Source organism: Nyctereutes procyonoides, unplaced genomic scaffold, assembly GCF_905146905.1.
Source record: "Nyctereutes procyonoides isolate TBG_1078 unplaced genomic scaffold, NYPRO_anot_genome, whole genome shotgun sequence".
Lineage (NCBI taxonomy): Eukaryota > Metazoa > Chordata > Mammalia > Carnivora > Canidae > Nyctereutes > Nyctereutes procyonoides.
Window position 1 is genome coordinate 15,596,060 of NW_026575041.1, and position 15,187 is coordinate 15,611,246.

General features: G+C 41.5%; 1 protein-coding gene and 1 long non-coding RNA gene across 5 annotated transcripts in view; one reads left to right on the forward strand and one right to left on the reverse strand.

The window, feature by feature from the left end:
• CTSC (cathepsin C) overlaps positions 1–10,112 on the reverse strand; it is a 36,347-nt gene extending 26,235 nt beyond the window's left edge. The window contains 2 exon segments of the mRNA XM_055320534.1: positions 7,686–7,831; positions 9,845–10,112. Of these exon segments, the coding sequence (XP_055176509.1) occupies positions 7,686–7,831; positions 9,845–10,013 (315 nt within the window). The 5' untranslated portion in view covers positions 10,014–10,112.
• A 107-nt stretch (positions 10,113–10,219) lies between these two features.
• Positions 10,220–15,187, forward strand: part of LOC129506676 (uncharacterized) — a 156,414-nt gene continuing 151,446 nt past the window's right edge. For all 4 annotated transcript variants that reach the window (XR_008663850.1, XR_008663851.1, XR_008663849.1 and 1 more), the window contains exon 1: positions 10,220–10,259. This is a non-coding gene — a long non-coding RNA (uncharacterized LOC129506676). The remainder of the gene's footprint in view (positions 10,260–15,187) is intronic.

Below are 15,187 nucleotides of genomic sequence, written 5' to 3' on the forward strand. Positions count from 1 at the left end.
TCCGAGTACCATTACTTCCTTGTGAAAGGGCTTTTCTTTTACTCTTAAGCCTTAGGGAGGTCCTTAAGCTTGAGAGACTAAGCCCTTGTCATTTTACAAGTAGACACTGCACGAGCTTAAGCACTGTAAGAGAATAATTTTCTCTACCTATAAAAATAAAGCCAGTAACATCTACTTCATAAGCTTTTTGTAAGATAAGCATGTCAAGACCTTAGTACAAAGCTGGCATCTAATAAAAAAAAAAAAGACAGAAAAAAGTATTAATCACTCCATCTTTCTGGCCAGGGTTATGCAGGCCTAGGAGCTGCAAAGATACCTTTCAGCAGTTTGACTTATCTCAGAAGGCCTGTTTCCCGCACCCCACCCCCACACACACACAAAACAAGTCCTCTGTAGTACCATCTTTCCACCAATAAAGTATCTGTCCATCTCAAGATATCATGAAGCATTTTCTCCGTATAATAAGTGCTGGGGTTCCTGAAGGTAATTAGAGAAAGAAGGCATACACAAAGATAATTTAACTGGGAATAAAATCTGTACTATGAACAAAACTAAACACAAAATTCAAATCCTAATCAGTTTGGAAAAAATTATTTCAATAGAGTAATATTCAAAGGAGAAAAACTTGAGCTGTATATCGTTCCTTTTATTCAAAGGCTGAATGGCGAAGCCTCCTAAGACTTCCAAATTTTTCTTTCCTTTTCCTGTGTAGTCTCTGCTTGTTTCCATTTCAAAATGGCGGTTGCTGCTTTCCAAGGAAATGTTCAGGAGGGCAGCTGCCTTGGAGGTAGGTCACCAGGACTCCTCAGCATTTTACATGCAGAGAAAGACTCCAGAAGGGAATGTAGCTGCCAGAGGCCTCTGCTAGATGTTAGAGTTAGGCAGGTCCACGCGGCTGCATGCTGCTCTGCCTCTCAGCCCCACAGTCTGTTTTTTGGCTGTTGGTTTAAAAGAGCCCCTCAACAGATGCTCTATTTAACAACTAAAAGACAATAAAAACTAGAGTTACAAGCCAACAAGAATCATACTGTCTCTTAAAAATGTTTAATCATATTAATTTAAGTAAAACAAAAAAAATTTAAAAAGTTATAGTATTTAAAATACTGATAAATTTTTAATGCTATTTAAGACATTCACAAATTTGCCATTCTCAAAAGCTGAATGCTTAAGCCACATGTATCATGCACACAGCCAACATGCTCAAGAAGCACATGCAGATGCATTCAAAATTAATTATCATTGTATAAATCTAATATAATTTTGAAATGTACTTGGAAGGCTAATCTAGCAACTTTTGATCCTTATTTGCAGGTACAAGGCTATTTATCCCATTAACAGAGCAAATACTGGAGGGTGGGAAGGGCTTATCTTCTAATAGAGGTATCCCCCTAATTAGAAGGAAGAGTGAGAGTTTTAAGACAGCATTTTGTAAACTACACTCTGAGAATACCTTATTTTTTTGTGAGGAAAAAATGGTGAACTTATTTTGGGAAAGTTTCCTATTTTATCTTCCTCCTAAGCTACCACCATCCAATATATTAAAGATTCTGAGAAGTTCTGAAATGAAATAATTCAACACAATCTATACTTATTCAACTATCAGGAATTCAGAAAAAAAAAAAAAAAGCTTATTAATTTCAGCTCTAGGGATCCCTGGGTGGCACAGCGGTTTGGCGTCTGCCTTTGGCCCAGGGCGCGATCCTGGAGACCCGGGATCGAATCCCACGTCGGGCTCCCGGTGCATGGAGCCTGCTTCTCCCTCTGCCTGTGTCTCTGCCCCCCCCCTCTCTCTCTCTCTCTCTCTCTCTGTGTGACTATCATAAAATAAATAAAAATTAAAAAAAAATTTTCAGCTCTAATTTCCACTTTAATCTGTCAATAGTGGCCACCTGGAACCACCTCACAAGATGAGGTGAAGAGAATCGACGGGCAATTCCTACCAGTAGATGTGTGGGCCACTGTTTGTTGGGCCATTAACAGTTTGGAAAATGCTCATATGGGAAAAGCTATGAACTTTCGATACTTGGCTCCGTTCCCTTTTTCACATCTCCCTTCTCTACTTAGGAGCTAGTAAAGGAGGTAAGGAAAGGGGAAGTAATATTGTATTAAAATGCAAGGAATGGTTAAGTCCCTGTCAACTTTACTCTCTTTTCCCATAAAAATATTAAGACCTTTAACTTCGTGGATCCGGAGACAGCAATGATTTAAACATCTCGTCTAAGTGTGAAGAGAATGTAAAGAATAAAAAAGATCCTCTTCCTCCTACTCAGTAGTCTATGTTCAGAGCAGGAACCAGTTTGAAAAAAGATGGGTGACTCTCCCAGGGATGAGTGGCAGGTATGTCCATTTCTCTGGAAGAGCCACCCTCTCTACTAGAGGACAAACCTAAAATGTCAGAGCCTCACATGGTTCCCTCTTGAGTCCTTTTAGGAAAAAAATTAGCAATGTGAGGAATAGCACAGCTACTTCAAGGAAGTGAAACAATCTTCAGCTGACCTTTTCTTAACTGGGTCTTAACTTTTTTGAGTTCAGATCTGCTTAGGTTATGAGCATAAGACTTGGGAGAACCAATTCAATGTGTGCAAATATAACAAAGAGAAAGATCACTTATATAAAATAGTGCAGGCAGGTAAGAATAGCAAATAAGCAGGCTCAAGCAAGAAATGTGTACTAACACCCTAGTCTCTCCAATATCCATCTCCGTCTCCCAGATCAGTCAACAAACATTGCTGGCCTTTAAGAAGTTAAAAATTTCAATGCAGCTCACCCAGTTTGTTCCTCAGATGTCTCAAATCATGTACCCTCACAGTTCCCAGCTGCATGAACAACTGACTGATAAAATCAGTAACATCCTATGAAGAGTTCACAATGGGAAACTAAGTCATTATGTTAAAATTAAGCATCATCATGAAAGAAAACAAAATTAGGCATGGATTATTAAACTTTGGATCCTTTCTCTAAACTGAAACATTCTTAACAGTAAAGCCCAAGTTGTTAAAATTTTAAAAAATACAAAATCTGGATCTCAGTATACTGAATTTATTTTAAAACAAGTAAATTACCCAAAAAAACAAGTATTCTAAAAGCTGAACTGTTAGATCTAAACCCAGAACCCAGAAAGCAGAGTGAAAAAATGTGACAAGATTCCCAAATCTTTACTTGTAGAAACATGATGGGCATTTCTGGCTGTTGCAACAAGCTTGAAATTTACATGTCACTAGCACACAAAATGTGCTGTAAATCCTCTGGTATGGCTTTCCCAACATACAGCTTATTTCCAATACCAACTTGCTTAAGAAACACCCACGGAAACGTTTTTTTCAGTTTAGAGTTCTACTAAGACTGGTGGGCCCCAAATAAAAATCAATGAAATTTGCTTGATGGTCATAAAATAAAATTTTTAGCCATGAGTCTGGTTTCCCTCGTACACATCTTCTTTATCCCTTGAGTCACTTAAGCTTTAAAATGAAATCTTGAGTTCCTGCTCTACTGCTTCTTTTTACAGCCTCTGAGAAAATGAAAAGTAGGAAAAGGCTAGAAAGTCTATTCAACTTGAGGGTGTTCTTTGGGACTTAGTTTCTTTCATGACATCCTTTATCTACAATTAGACTGGATATGTACAGAGGAGCTTTATACTTGTTCATCTTAAAAAATGAATATACATAAAAGCATAAAAAATAATTTTTCCACCCAACACCAAGTCAGCAATAATTAAATATTGTTTCATTATGTTCTGTTTTCATTTAAGAGGTTGGCTGCTTTTAATCTGCAGGTGCTCTCAAGGGGTGCCAATCCGTTGGGTTTGCTGATGATAACCAAATGGTAAAGCAATTAAATTTGATAACTCTAGGAAACTAGCATGCAGATAGTACTGTCATTTATTTTGGCCAATACACATTATTTTAAAAGAAAACTGAATATGAGTGTCTCTAAGAACGTTTCCATTTTGCCATAGATTTCATTACTTCCTTACTCTTTTACATTAAGGTCATTTCAAATGCTTAGGTATGTGGCTGGGTGGGCCCTAAATGCATTTGAGTTCATAACCCCCTATAAAGGGTTCATATAATGGAATGTATGTGGGAAGTTGAATAGAAAAACGTATCTTTTAAGAATATATATCTAGTGCTTCCTGCCAAACTCAAACTATCCAAAAACTTTCAGTGTCAAGATTTATCTCCTTCCAAGCTTTTACCTAGCTTGAAGTCCTACACAAAAAAGATTATACCCACTTCACTCTCAATTTCTCAAGCAGGTAAAACCTCACACACACATACACACACACATGCACACACACAAAGAGCTTACAAACCTCAAATTATGAAAAATGCCCATTTTCCAGGTAAGGCCTGAGAACTTAATAAAGCAAATTCCTATCAATGGTAGTGGTGTCACAATTGCTTCAAAGTTGGAATGCAGGGAGAATGATGTGGAAGCTATCTGCTCTGTTGAGCTGCAGAAGAGTCTGGGGAAAAGGTTGACCAGCAGTCTAACAAAATGCTCTGCATGGATTATCTGCTCAGCAAACTCAAGCAGCAACAGTAACAAGCAATGGAATGCAAATATGCCATCTTATGAAAGCATATCTGAAGAGGGCAAAAGGAAACAAGTGGTGGGGTCTGGTATGAGTCAACGGACAGAAGTGGAAATCCAATTGATTTATAGACTAACAACATAGAAAATAAAGACAATATACATGGCAAAAATGGCAGATGTTTCTTTGACGCTGGTAGGTTGAATAGATTATGTCATAGTTTACAGAAGATATTTTAAATAAATACTGCTTATGCTTTGGCAAATTTTCATTTCTAAAAATAATTTTCATTTAAAAGAGATCTTCTAAGTCTGTAGAAAAAGCCACATGTGCTTTGCTCATTTAAATAGGTTTGCATTTTTCTTGAATTAGAACCCAGTTGGTCTCCCCAGCACCAATGCAGGAAATTGCCCTGAGGTGTGAGGTAAAAGACAGCAAGCCTTTCTGGCCAGCCAGTATCACCAAAACTGCTTGCCTCTCCTATGACCTACAGTTAATTCCAGTCTATCGTTTTTATCAAATTTTTAAAAATTCAGTTCCCCATTACTCTGTCAGTTGGGATTTGCCAAAGGCACATAGATTTTATCACTCTGCAAAACATGTTTACCTAGAACTACTTGATAATATTAAGAGAAATTTTAAAGCCAAGTATCTTATATATATCCTACTCTGTTTTTTTTTTTTTTTTTTAAGATTTTATTTATTTATTCATGAGAATACACAGAGAGGAGAGAGAGGCAGAGACACAGGCAGAGGGAGAAGCAGGCTCCATGCAGGGAGCCGGACATGGGACTCGATCCTGGGTCTCCAGGATCATGCCCCGGGCTGAAGGCAATGCTAAACCACTGAGCCACCCAGGCTGCCCTCTCCTACTCTGTTTATTGAAATTATGATCGTATCACAAGGTCTGACTATTGATCAGTCAGAGTGATGGATTTCTCAGCACGAGAACAGCCCTGATAACGGTTCTGGTCAAATTAGGCACTTAAAAATATATACTGAAATCAGTTAATGGAAGAACACTCTTCCTATTTTTATTCCTATTCAGTGAATGCCTTCCAGGAGCCTAGGATTAGGTAGGCTTCTATCCTACAACAGTATATATATTGATTCTCCCGACATGTGGCTGAATACACTTGTAACCTCATTTGGCTTTACAAAGAGAGCCTCATTTGGCTCTCTATTGACCTATGACATGTTCTGAAGCTATGGAAAAATACTGAATCTGCTTATACCGTGATTTAAAGGGAAATACAAAGAGGTATTCTGATTCCCCCTTCAGCCACAAGCTGTTCCCGCTGTCCCTACCAGCTTTGGATTCCTATTTAAGCTGAGAGCAGACAAACTGATGGAAAAGTATTAATATAGGGAAACTGCCCATATCTATTTCTGGTTATGGCTCAGAGAATTAAATGGTGACTTTAGAAGTAGGCCCAACAGTTTTCCCATTCTATAGAAGGGAAGAATGAAAAAATTTTCTAAGCCAAAAGTGTAAAACTATTTTATTTACTCATCTATACTTACATATAACTAACACTTAGTTTTATTTTACTCATCTATACTTATATACACTTAAATAATTTACTCATCTATACTTGTAAACAGTCTAATACTTAATTTTTTATTCAATCTCTTTCTCAACTGAGTTCTACTTCATTGATTCATTTCTTTTTAAACAAATTATCAACTAAGTACCTAGTATGTGTCAAGCAAAAAAGAACAAGGGGGAGGGAAGGTAGAGTACACAGTGAACAACTGTCTTGAATAGCTCTTTGCTTGTACATCAATTCCATAGGCAAGTGGTTCTCAACCTGCAAAGAACTTTTGAAGCATTATCGTGGAGTACCTCTACAATAGGTCTGTAGAGTCCTAGGCTCATCGATATACAGACCAACAATTATATTCAGATTGAATTATTCTTATCTACGTATTACAATTAAAAAAATTCATATAGATATGTTCGTGTTTTTTTAAATAAATAGTATCCTGGTGATAGTAAAATGTTTCATAAATGGTCAAGCATGGGCTCCAATTAATAAAATGAATAGCCAGCCCTCAACTGGATCCTCAAAATGGATAGATCAGCTCCCACCAGCTGATTATCAGACCAGCCAATCCAGGCAAGAGGGGATAACTTTTTCCTCTTGTTCTCGCCTTCTTTTTCTTCCACGTTAAAGAGGAATTCTCAGGAGCAATAAGCTATTATTCCAAGAAAAATAGTTGGCTTAGATGTTAACACGTAACACCATATCCTAATGATTAGATCATGAGAAATCACAATAAATTTAGAGGTTACTCTCTTGTTGGTGCTTTTTTGGTGCTGTCATCATCTTTAACAGATTCATTCTCCACTTTCCCATGAATCCTTATAATTGGCCAACTCTTACCAGATGTTCCAAAGGCTATAAAACCTTCCTCCATGAAAAAGTCTGTTTGTTTATACTTTATTTATAGTAAGAAACAGTGAGTCTCAGGCTTGTGTCCTCAATCTATTTAAACCAGTACACTCTGCTAAGAGGAAAAGTTCCAACTTCAGAAGGATATCTGGGATGGACTGCAATGTGTGTAAACCATTTCATCCTAGAATGTATCTGCAATTGGAAGCATTGTGTTAGAACGGAAGAATGGATAACACTTTGTCCTCCCCAGTGAAAGAAGAAAACAAGCTAGACGGACAGGGCTACCTTTGACTTTAGCCCAAGGAGTAACTCAAGTTCTCCATCTCTTTGTCACAGCTTCATAAAGTGAGTCATTCACATTTATATATCTAGCACATTATAGCACAGATGATCCCCAACCTTATAACGGTCCGACTTACCATCTTTGACATTACAATGGTGTGAAAGCTACACACATTCAGTACAAACCAGACTTTGATTATTGATCTTTTCCCAGGCTATCACTATGTAGTAGCGATGCTGGGCAGCAGCACCATATCAGCCAACCCAGTGATCACAAGCCCCACCGCAGGGCTCTAACTCAGGACCCCGAGATCAAGTCCGGACACTTAACTGACCGAGCCACCCAGGTGCCCGGTGGTGTCACTTCTAGTTATCTTCTTAATCTAAAATCAAAATTCTGAGGGTCTGATCAGAAGCAGCTTCAGATATCAAATCATTGAAAATACAAACACACTTCCAACAAAACTGACCTTAAAGAAGGCAAACCACTTGTAGTCGTTCAACACAATCTCAAAGCCTTGATTGTAAATGATGGTAAAATGGCCCGTATTGCCAAAATCATCATATGCCGTGTCCAACTTCTCAAGATGCACCACTACTTTTTTTTCTGGTGGTCCTAAAAAAATGCACAACAAAGGAAAATTATTTTGACTTCAAATGGGAGGGGAAATCTCTACAATTTCCATTATTTAAAAATGCTTTCCTTTCATGCTACTGGATTTGGACCAGTCTGGCTTGTGAGGAGATCAGTCTCCACCCTGCTGCTTCCATCTGTACAGTCCCACAGGGGTCTCAGATCTGTGAAGTGAGGGCTCAACAGTTACAGTTATGGCAAGTAGCCCAGCAGGAAGACAGGCCCCAAAAAAGTACAGCCCCTATCTTCTTAGAGCCCAAACAAACACTGAAGAAATTTGTCCACTGAGGAAAAGGAGAAATAAGGGATGTTTAAAGTGACAGGCAGAAATGGGTAGAATACAAAATGGTAGTGAAAAAAAAAATGACAAACATAAACTATAAAAGGATCTGCTACCAGATCATAAGGACAAAGGAAATTATCTCTTCAGAGAAGAAAAGAGGTATCTCTCTCTTCAATGGCTCTACATTTCAAAACCTCAGAATCTGAATCCTTCCACAGCATTTAGCAAACTCACGGTTTCTATCCTATAAAGCTAATTTGTGCTGACAGAAACTGAGCTTTCAACTTTCAGAATATGGGGTGTAGATCTGTGTGTTTTTCCACTAGATTAAAGTCCAAGACAGAGGCTCACAGGCAGAGGCTGCCTGAGAGTTCTGCTGTGTCCATCTGGAGATTTCACACTCTGGGCGGGTTTTCCAGGTTTCAGATTAATGCTCTGAAACAGAAGATTGCATGTGACAGAAGAGCACAAATTCTGATCTCCCTTTGCTTTGGATCTCCTAATTCAACGTTTAAAACTGAAGATGTTTATAATGCCCAGGATTACGAAATGCCACATAGTCATCTGGAGTGGAATTGGACAGTTGAGTAGGTCTGTTTTAGTATCAAATGACCTGGCAATCTTCGTTCTGCTGACAAGGAGACTGCAGCAGGGTGTTTCACTCATTCTGCACATGCCACAGGGTGGTAAGGGTTTGGGCAGAACAAGAGTGCTTCTTTTGACCTGAGATTGCTTTTTTTTTCTTCTCCCTTCACTAAATTATTTGTCCTCGGTGTAGATGTGGTATCTGAGGGCATATGGAATATGCCAGTGGCGTTCTAACACTAGATACTTACTGACAGCCCTCCATGAGCCAGATGCTATGCTTGGCTCTGGGCATCCCAAAGTATAATTACTGGTTAAAGAGTCATTTTTAAAAAATAACAATAAAAGGGGATCCCTGGGTGGCGCAGGGGTTTAGCGCCTGCCTTTGGCCCAGGGCGCGATCCTGGAGACCCGGGATCGAATCCCACATCGGGCTCCCGGTGCATGGAGCCTGCTTCTCCCTCTGCCTGTGTCTCTGCCTCTCTCTCTCTCTGTGTGTGTGACTATCATAAATAAATAAGAAGAAAATTAAAAAAAATAACAATAAAAGAAGGAGAAAGAAAAGGAAGAGCAGGACGAGGAGGAGGAAAGAGAAGGGAAGAGAAGAGGAGAAAGGGGGAAACTTTTCTCTCTCTCTGCAGCACAGGAAACCTTGTGGAGCCACACCAGAAGTTTTCTTGGACGAGCAGCACACGTGTAAACCAAAAACGCGAGGCATAAGGGCTGTTTTCCCACAAACTAACAAAAGGAAAAGTGTCTCCTGCTGTGTTTTCCACTGTTTGAGCTCACAGTCCATGGGCACAGTTTTCTTTAAACGCAGACTGGACAGGGAGCTGAGAAGACTGTCCGGTCTCGACTCTTCCAAACTAAGCCAAAACACTTAAAACCCAGGGAAAGAAAAGTTCCTGAAAAAAAAAATGGTCTTTAGGTACTGTAGTAAGCAAACGAGAATTGAGAAGTCCCCAGCTGCTGAACTTTGCCTTCTTGGCCCGGGAGCGGGAAGGGGCGCCCCAAAGGGCCCCGAGTCCCCCGGCTCCCCCAGGCAGGGGCGCCGCGGGAGAGGTCGGGCCAGCACCGAAGGAGCCCGGGGGCGGGGGGCGGGCGGGGGCCGGGCCGCGGCGACTCACCCATCACGGAGCAGTTGACGCTGCGGGACCCCGCGGGGCCCACCTGGAAGACCCACGTGCCCAGCAGCTCAGGGTGGGTGCAGTTGGCAGGCGTGTCGCCGTGCGCGGCGCCGAAGCCGGAGAGCAGCAGGAGCGCGGCGGCCAGCAGCGGGCCGCGCCGGGGACCCATGGCTGCCGGGTGCCGACGGCGGAGGCGCGTCCGCGGCGGGGAGCGGGGGCCGAGGGCCAGGCCGGCCGCACCGCGCGAGCCTTAAAATAGCCGGAGCGGCCGGAAACCCGCGGCCCGCGGGGCGGGAGGGGGGGGCGGGAGGGGGCGGGGCGCGGCGCGGGGGCGGGGCGGGGCGGGGCGGGGCGCGGGCCTGCAGGTGAGGGCCTGCGGGGCGTCTCCAAGCGCTTTGACTTCGCTCGCGGAGAGGTAACGGGGCAGGAGGTGGGGGGAGCGTGGGGAGAAAGAAAGAGTGTGTGTGGGTTGGGGAGTGGGGGGCGACCAGAGATGAGAAAGGGGCGGAGACACAGTCTCGGGGAGGGGGCTGGCTGAAGAGGTGAGGCGAGGGCGGAGGGGGACTGGGAGGCGGTGAGAGGGCCCAGCCTGGGCGAGCGCCGCCGAGCGCGGTTTCCTCGGGGGCTTTTCGTCCCCGCCGAGCCCTCACCAACTCGGTTGCTCCCCTCCCCTCGGAAGGATTGTACTTGCTGCCCCAGCCACCCCAGCTGTTGCAGAACTGCGCTTCCTTCCGTTCTCCAAAACCTTCACAGCCTTTTTTTTTTTTTTTTTTGCTTGATTGGTTCTGGTTTCCTGTTAATGGTGTTTGCTTATTATCCACAAGAGAATTCAGTTGTAAAAAAAAAAAAAAAAAAAAGAGAGCATTCAGTTGCAATGCAAACTTGCGGGGTTTGCGTGTGAGTTGTTTTTCTTCCCCCTGCAAACTTGACAGGGTTTAGTGCGCACCTGTGGGCACACCCACGCACACTCCTTGTACAGATGAAAGCGGGAGGCCCAGAGGAAGGAAGTAGCTTGCCCAGAGAGAGGAAGGGAGCTGCTGGGAGAAAGTGGTCTTAGGAGCGGGTCCCAGGGTGCCAGTGGGCCTGTCGGTGATGACAAGGTAGCACTCTTCCAAGTGCCTCTTTGCTTAGGTTAAATAGCGCCCTTTTCTGTGACTACTCCTCCGACTCGCCTGGCTGTTGGTGTAAAGTTGGGGCTCCTGTTGCGCGCAGAGGAAAAGGAGTGTGTCCGGCCTTGAGTCAGCATCAAGGGCAACTGATGAACAAAAATAGCCTTTTATGTGTCCCTGCATCGTGGGGCTTGCCCCCATCACACTGGTTACAAGTAAATAGGCACATTATTCACATTATTCATCTTGTTCTCCCTAGATTCTGACTTAACAGCACTCCGATTGCCCTGGGGTGTTACGATAAATGCATAAGTGAAGGGGTTCAGACCAAGTCTCCTCAAAATGTGCCACTTACACATGGGGACTATATTGAGCTGAAGGCACTCAAGACTACAGGGCCAAGAGAAATGTTTTGCTTCTCAACTACCTAGAAGAATCTAAATTGGGGATCTTTCCTGGAATTAAGAGTCATTACCAGATGTACATTTTATCTGACCCATCTGTATGGCAGTGCAAACATTTAATTACCAAATATCTGCTCTTCTTAACTGCCCTGTGAGTCATACCCCTCCCTTTTGAGGCACCAGGCCCTTCCTTAGCTCAGGTTGGCATATATACCCCGTTTTACCTTTCTGGCTTTGAACTGCTCACATATGTGGGACTCCTGTATAGACAAAATTACATTGTATTTCCTTCTGTTAATCTGTTTCGTATCAATTTAATTCTTAGCCTAGCCAAGAAGGTAGAAGAAAACTTTTTTCTCCCCTATATAATCTTATCTTGGTTTCTAAGCCTGAAAGCCAATTTGTTTGGCAAGGAGTTACTTTAAAAAAAAAAAAAAAGATTTTATTTATTCATTCATGAGAGAAAGAGAGAGAGAGAGAGGCAGAGACACAGGCAGAGGGAGAAGCGGGCTCCATGTAGGGAGCCCGACCTCGTACTGGATCCCAGGTGTCCAGGATCACGCCCTGGGCTGAAGGCGGGGCTAAACCATTGAGCCCCCCCAGGCTGCCCAAGGAGTTACTCTTGAAAGCTCAGAAGTGTATATACTCTGTACTGTAGGCACAAACTGCAAAGGCCTTTTCGATTTTATAGCCCCATACTTAAGATTAAAAGTTGACATCATAAAAAAAAAAAGAAGTTAAAATCATGTAATAAACTAACACACTTAGAGATATGCTGGCCGGGTAGTATTGCTTTTTTAAGTCCCTGGGAAAGCATATTATTTGTTGTTAGAACATTAAAACTTTTACTCAGTTGTCAATATTGCAGGGTTGAACAGTCCCGTTAGAAGTTTCTTTGATAGGTATAATCAAAGTAGCATACTTAATAGAGAAGAGAGTTTAAATAGTCTTTTAAACTCTTTTATCATTCTTTAAAGAATGATAACTAAAAAGGTATCTTGGAGAACGTTTAGCCTAATGGGTTCATTTTAATATTAGGAAATGTAAATCCAGAGGTCATAGTAACTTGCTCAATGTCATGTCACACTGCTAGTTACTGAGATTCAAAAATAAACCTTAAGTGCCTTGATTTTAAATTTAGTTTATCTCCAATTATCTACTAATTCCCAAACTATTCCCCCTCAAAACAAAATATTTGTCCTGTCTCCATTAGCAGGGAGGAAAATGAGTGATTCTCAAACTGATCAGTCCCTAAGTTTTATTTTCATAACAAATATTTTATAGAGACCTTTACTATTCTGAAATGAAATGTACATATAAGCTAGTTACATGCTTAATAAAAAAGAAAAAGAAAATACCAAATTTAATATAAGGAACAAATTAAAAAGATATTTTAATTTTTAATTTTTTTTTTTATTTATTTATGACAGTCACACAGATAGAGAGAGAGAGGCAGAGACACAGGCAGAGGGAGAAGCAGGCTCCATGCACCGGGAGCCTGACGTGGGATTCGATCCCGGGTCTCCAGGATCGCGCCCTGGGCCAAAGGCAGGCGCTAAACCGCTGCGCCACCCAGGGATCCCTAAAAAGATATTTTAAAATAAATTTCTAATGCAAAGACATAGTTCATCATCTAAAATACCCATGGATCAATGTACTGGAAAACAGAATAAGACATTCAGATACTTTTATGCCTGTATGTAAAATTGTAGAATCAGGATAAAAGTGGCAGGTGCCTTTTCTCTGAAGACAGAAATCATTTCAGTAAGTTAGAACACAAATATAGGGGCGTCTAGCTTAGTCAGTTTATCCCCCCGACCCTTGGTTTTGGCTCAGGTCATGACCTCAGGGCTGTGATATCGAGCCTGGCCTTCAGAGTCTGCACTGGATATGGAGCCTGCTTAAGCTTCTTTCTCTCTCTCTCCCTCTGCCTACCCCTCCCAAAAAGAACACAAATATCAGATGGTCGTTGAACCAACATACCTTGGTGTTGATGCTAGATAACTCTTGGTCATGTGTCAATACTAGATAATTCTTGGCCAAGTGCTGATGCTAGATAACTCTTGGTCAAGTTTCAGTGATCAAAATATAATCCTCTGTTGATTTACCTGGAAGTTCCATTCCTAAAATGATAATGAAACACTTTTCTATGCAACCCAAAATTTGGTGCTCAGATCATTATAACAGGTAGGTTTATAAAGAGGCAGTGTTGCTTAGCAGTAATTCCCAAAGCGTGGTCCCAGGACCAACAGGACCAGCAGCAGCCACATCTTGGAATTTGTAAAAGAGCAAAGTCCTGACCCCTACCTCATAACTTACTGAATCAGAAAATGTCTGGGTCAGTCCCAACAATCTGTGCTTTAACAATCCCCTTTCTGGAGTCTCTGATATAGTTACAGTTTAAGAATATCTGATTTAAATGTTGGCAAGAATTCAAGTCACACTGCTTGAGAGGGAAGCCTGGTCTCTGCCTCTCACTAGCTCTTTGATCTTGAATAAGTTATTTTATTTCTTTTTGTGCCTTGGTATTCTCATCTATAAAATGTGCATAGTTGTATTCCCTATCTGCTTCATCTGGTTTTGAGAAGACTAAATGAGTTAATACAGATCTCTTGGGAGATATGACTGTATTTATTATTGTGCTTATTTCTATTAAAAAGCTTATTCCTCTTAATTAACAATAGGTTCCAAATCTTGTTCCCTATTGTAACTTGGCACCCTGAGCAGTTTCTGGCGCACAATAAAATCTCAAATATTTGTTGAATGAATTAATAATATGACGGACATGAATATATCTCATGGTAAAGAGCAAAGAGCATCATGATCTCCAAGTTTGCTGCCTTGAGCATAAGTTTGAGAGCCACTGTTCTAGAATGCACATTAAAACAATGAAAGATCTAGCTTTGCGTGTTTATTGCTAATTGAAACAATGAAAGATCTAAGAAATGGAGAAAAAAAAGAACTTGACATATCATTATAGCATGTTATTTGGTTTTGTGTACACCTCTGTCATTGGTAGTCAATAATCATCATAGTAATTTTATTTAGGACTTTATACTGAGATAATTCACCTATATTAGGTCATTTAATTATCACATAATTGTATGAGGAGGATATTATCTATTTTATCAGAAATAAAACTCAGACTCAGAGAATTTATTAGGAACTAATGCCCATTAAAGAGTAAGTGGAGAGAGAAGAGGGACAGGAGGGGAAAGCCTCAGATTACAACGTAGTTCTGGCACCTGTGAAAGGAAGGAAGGAAGAAGGGTTGAAGAGAGACTCAGGAATACAACTCTGAGAGTTTCAGCCAGCCTAGCAGAGAACTCTGTTGTCATGACACCCAAAGATGAGCTTGACTTGGGCAGAAATGGCCAGGCCATAGTACCCACGCTGCTTTTAGTCATCCACCTTGACTGGAAAGCCAAGGTGGTTCCTGAAGTCATTCCAGATGGAGGTGATCAGTAAACTGCACCCCTGTATAGGTTCTCTCTTAAAGAGAAATGAGAGCAGTGCAGCGCTGTGGGAGCTACAGTGGGGAATTTCTGTTTGGAGGTATGGATGGATCCTCCAGGGTAAAAAGGACTCCAGACCATTTGTTGAGGTCTTGTGATGTTCCAAGTATTGGTTCTTTTTCTGTCCTTCTGATCTCCTAGGCAGATGGCAAAATGCCCTCTGTGTCACCTCCTGTTCCTGTGTTCATGATTCATTGTCATTATCTACCTGACTGCTTTTTCCACTAGAATCCATGCTCCTTGATGGCAGGACAGTATTATTTTTGTACCTCAGAGTTTTTGGCCAATGTACACTCATTCATCTTCTCCATAATA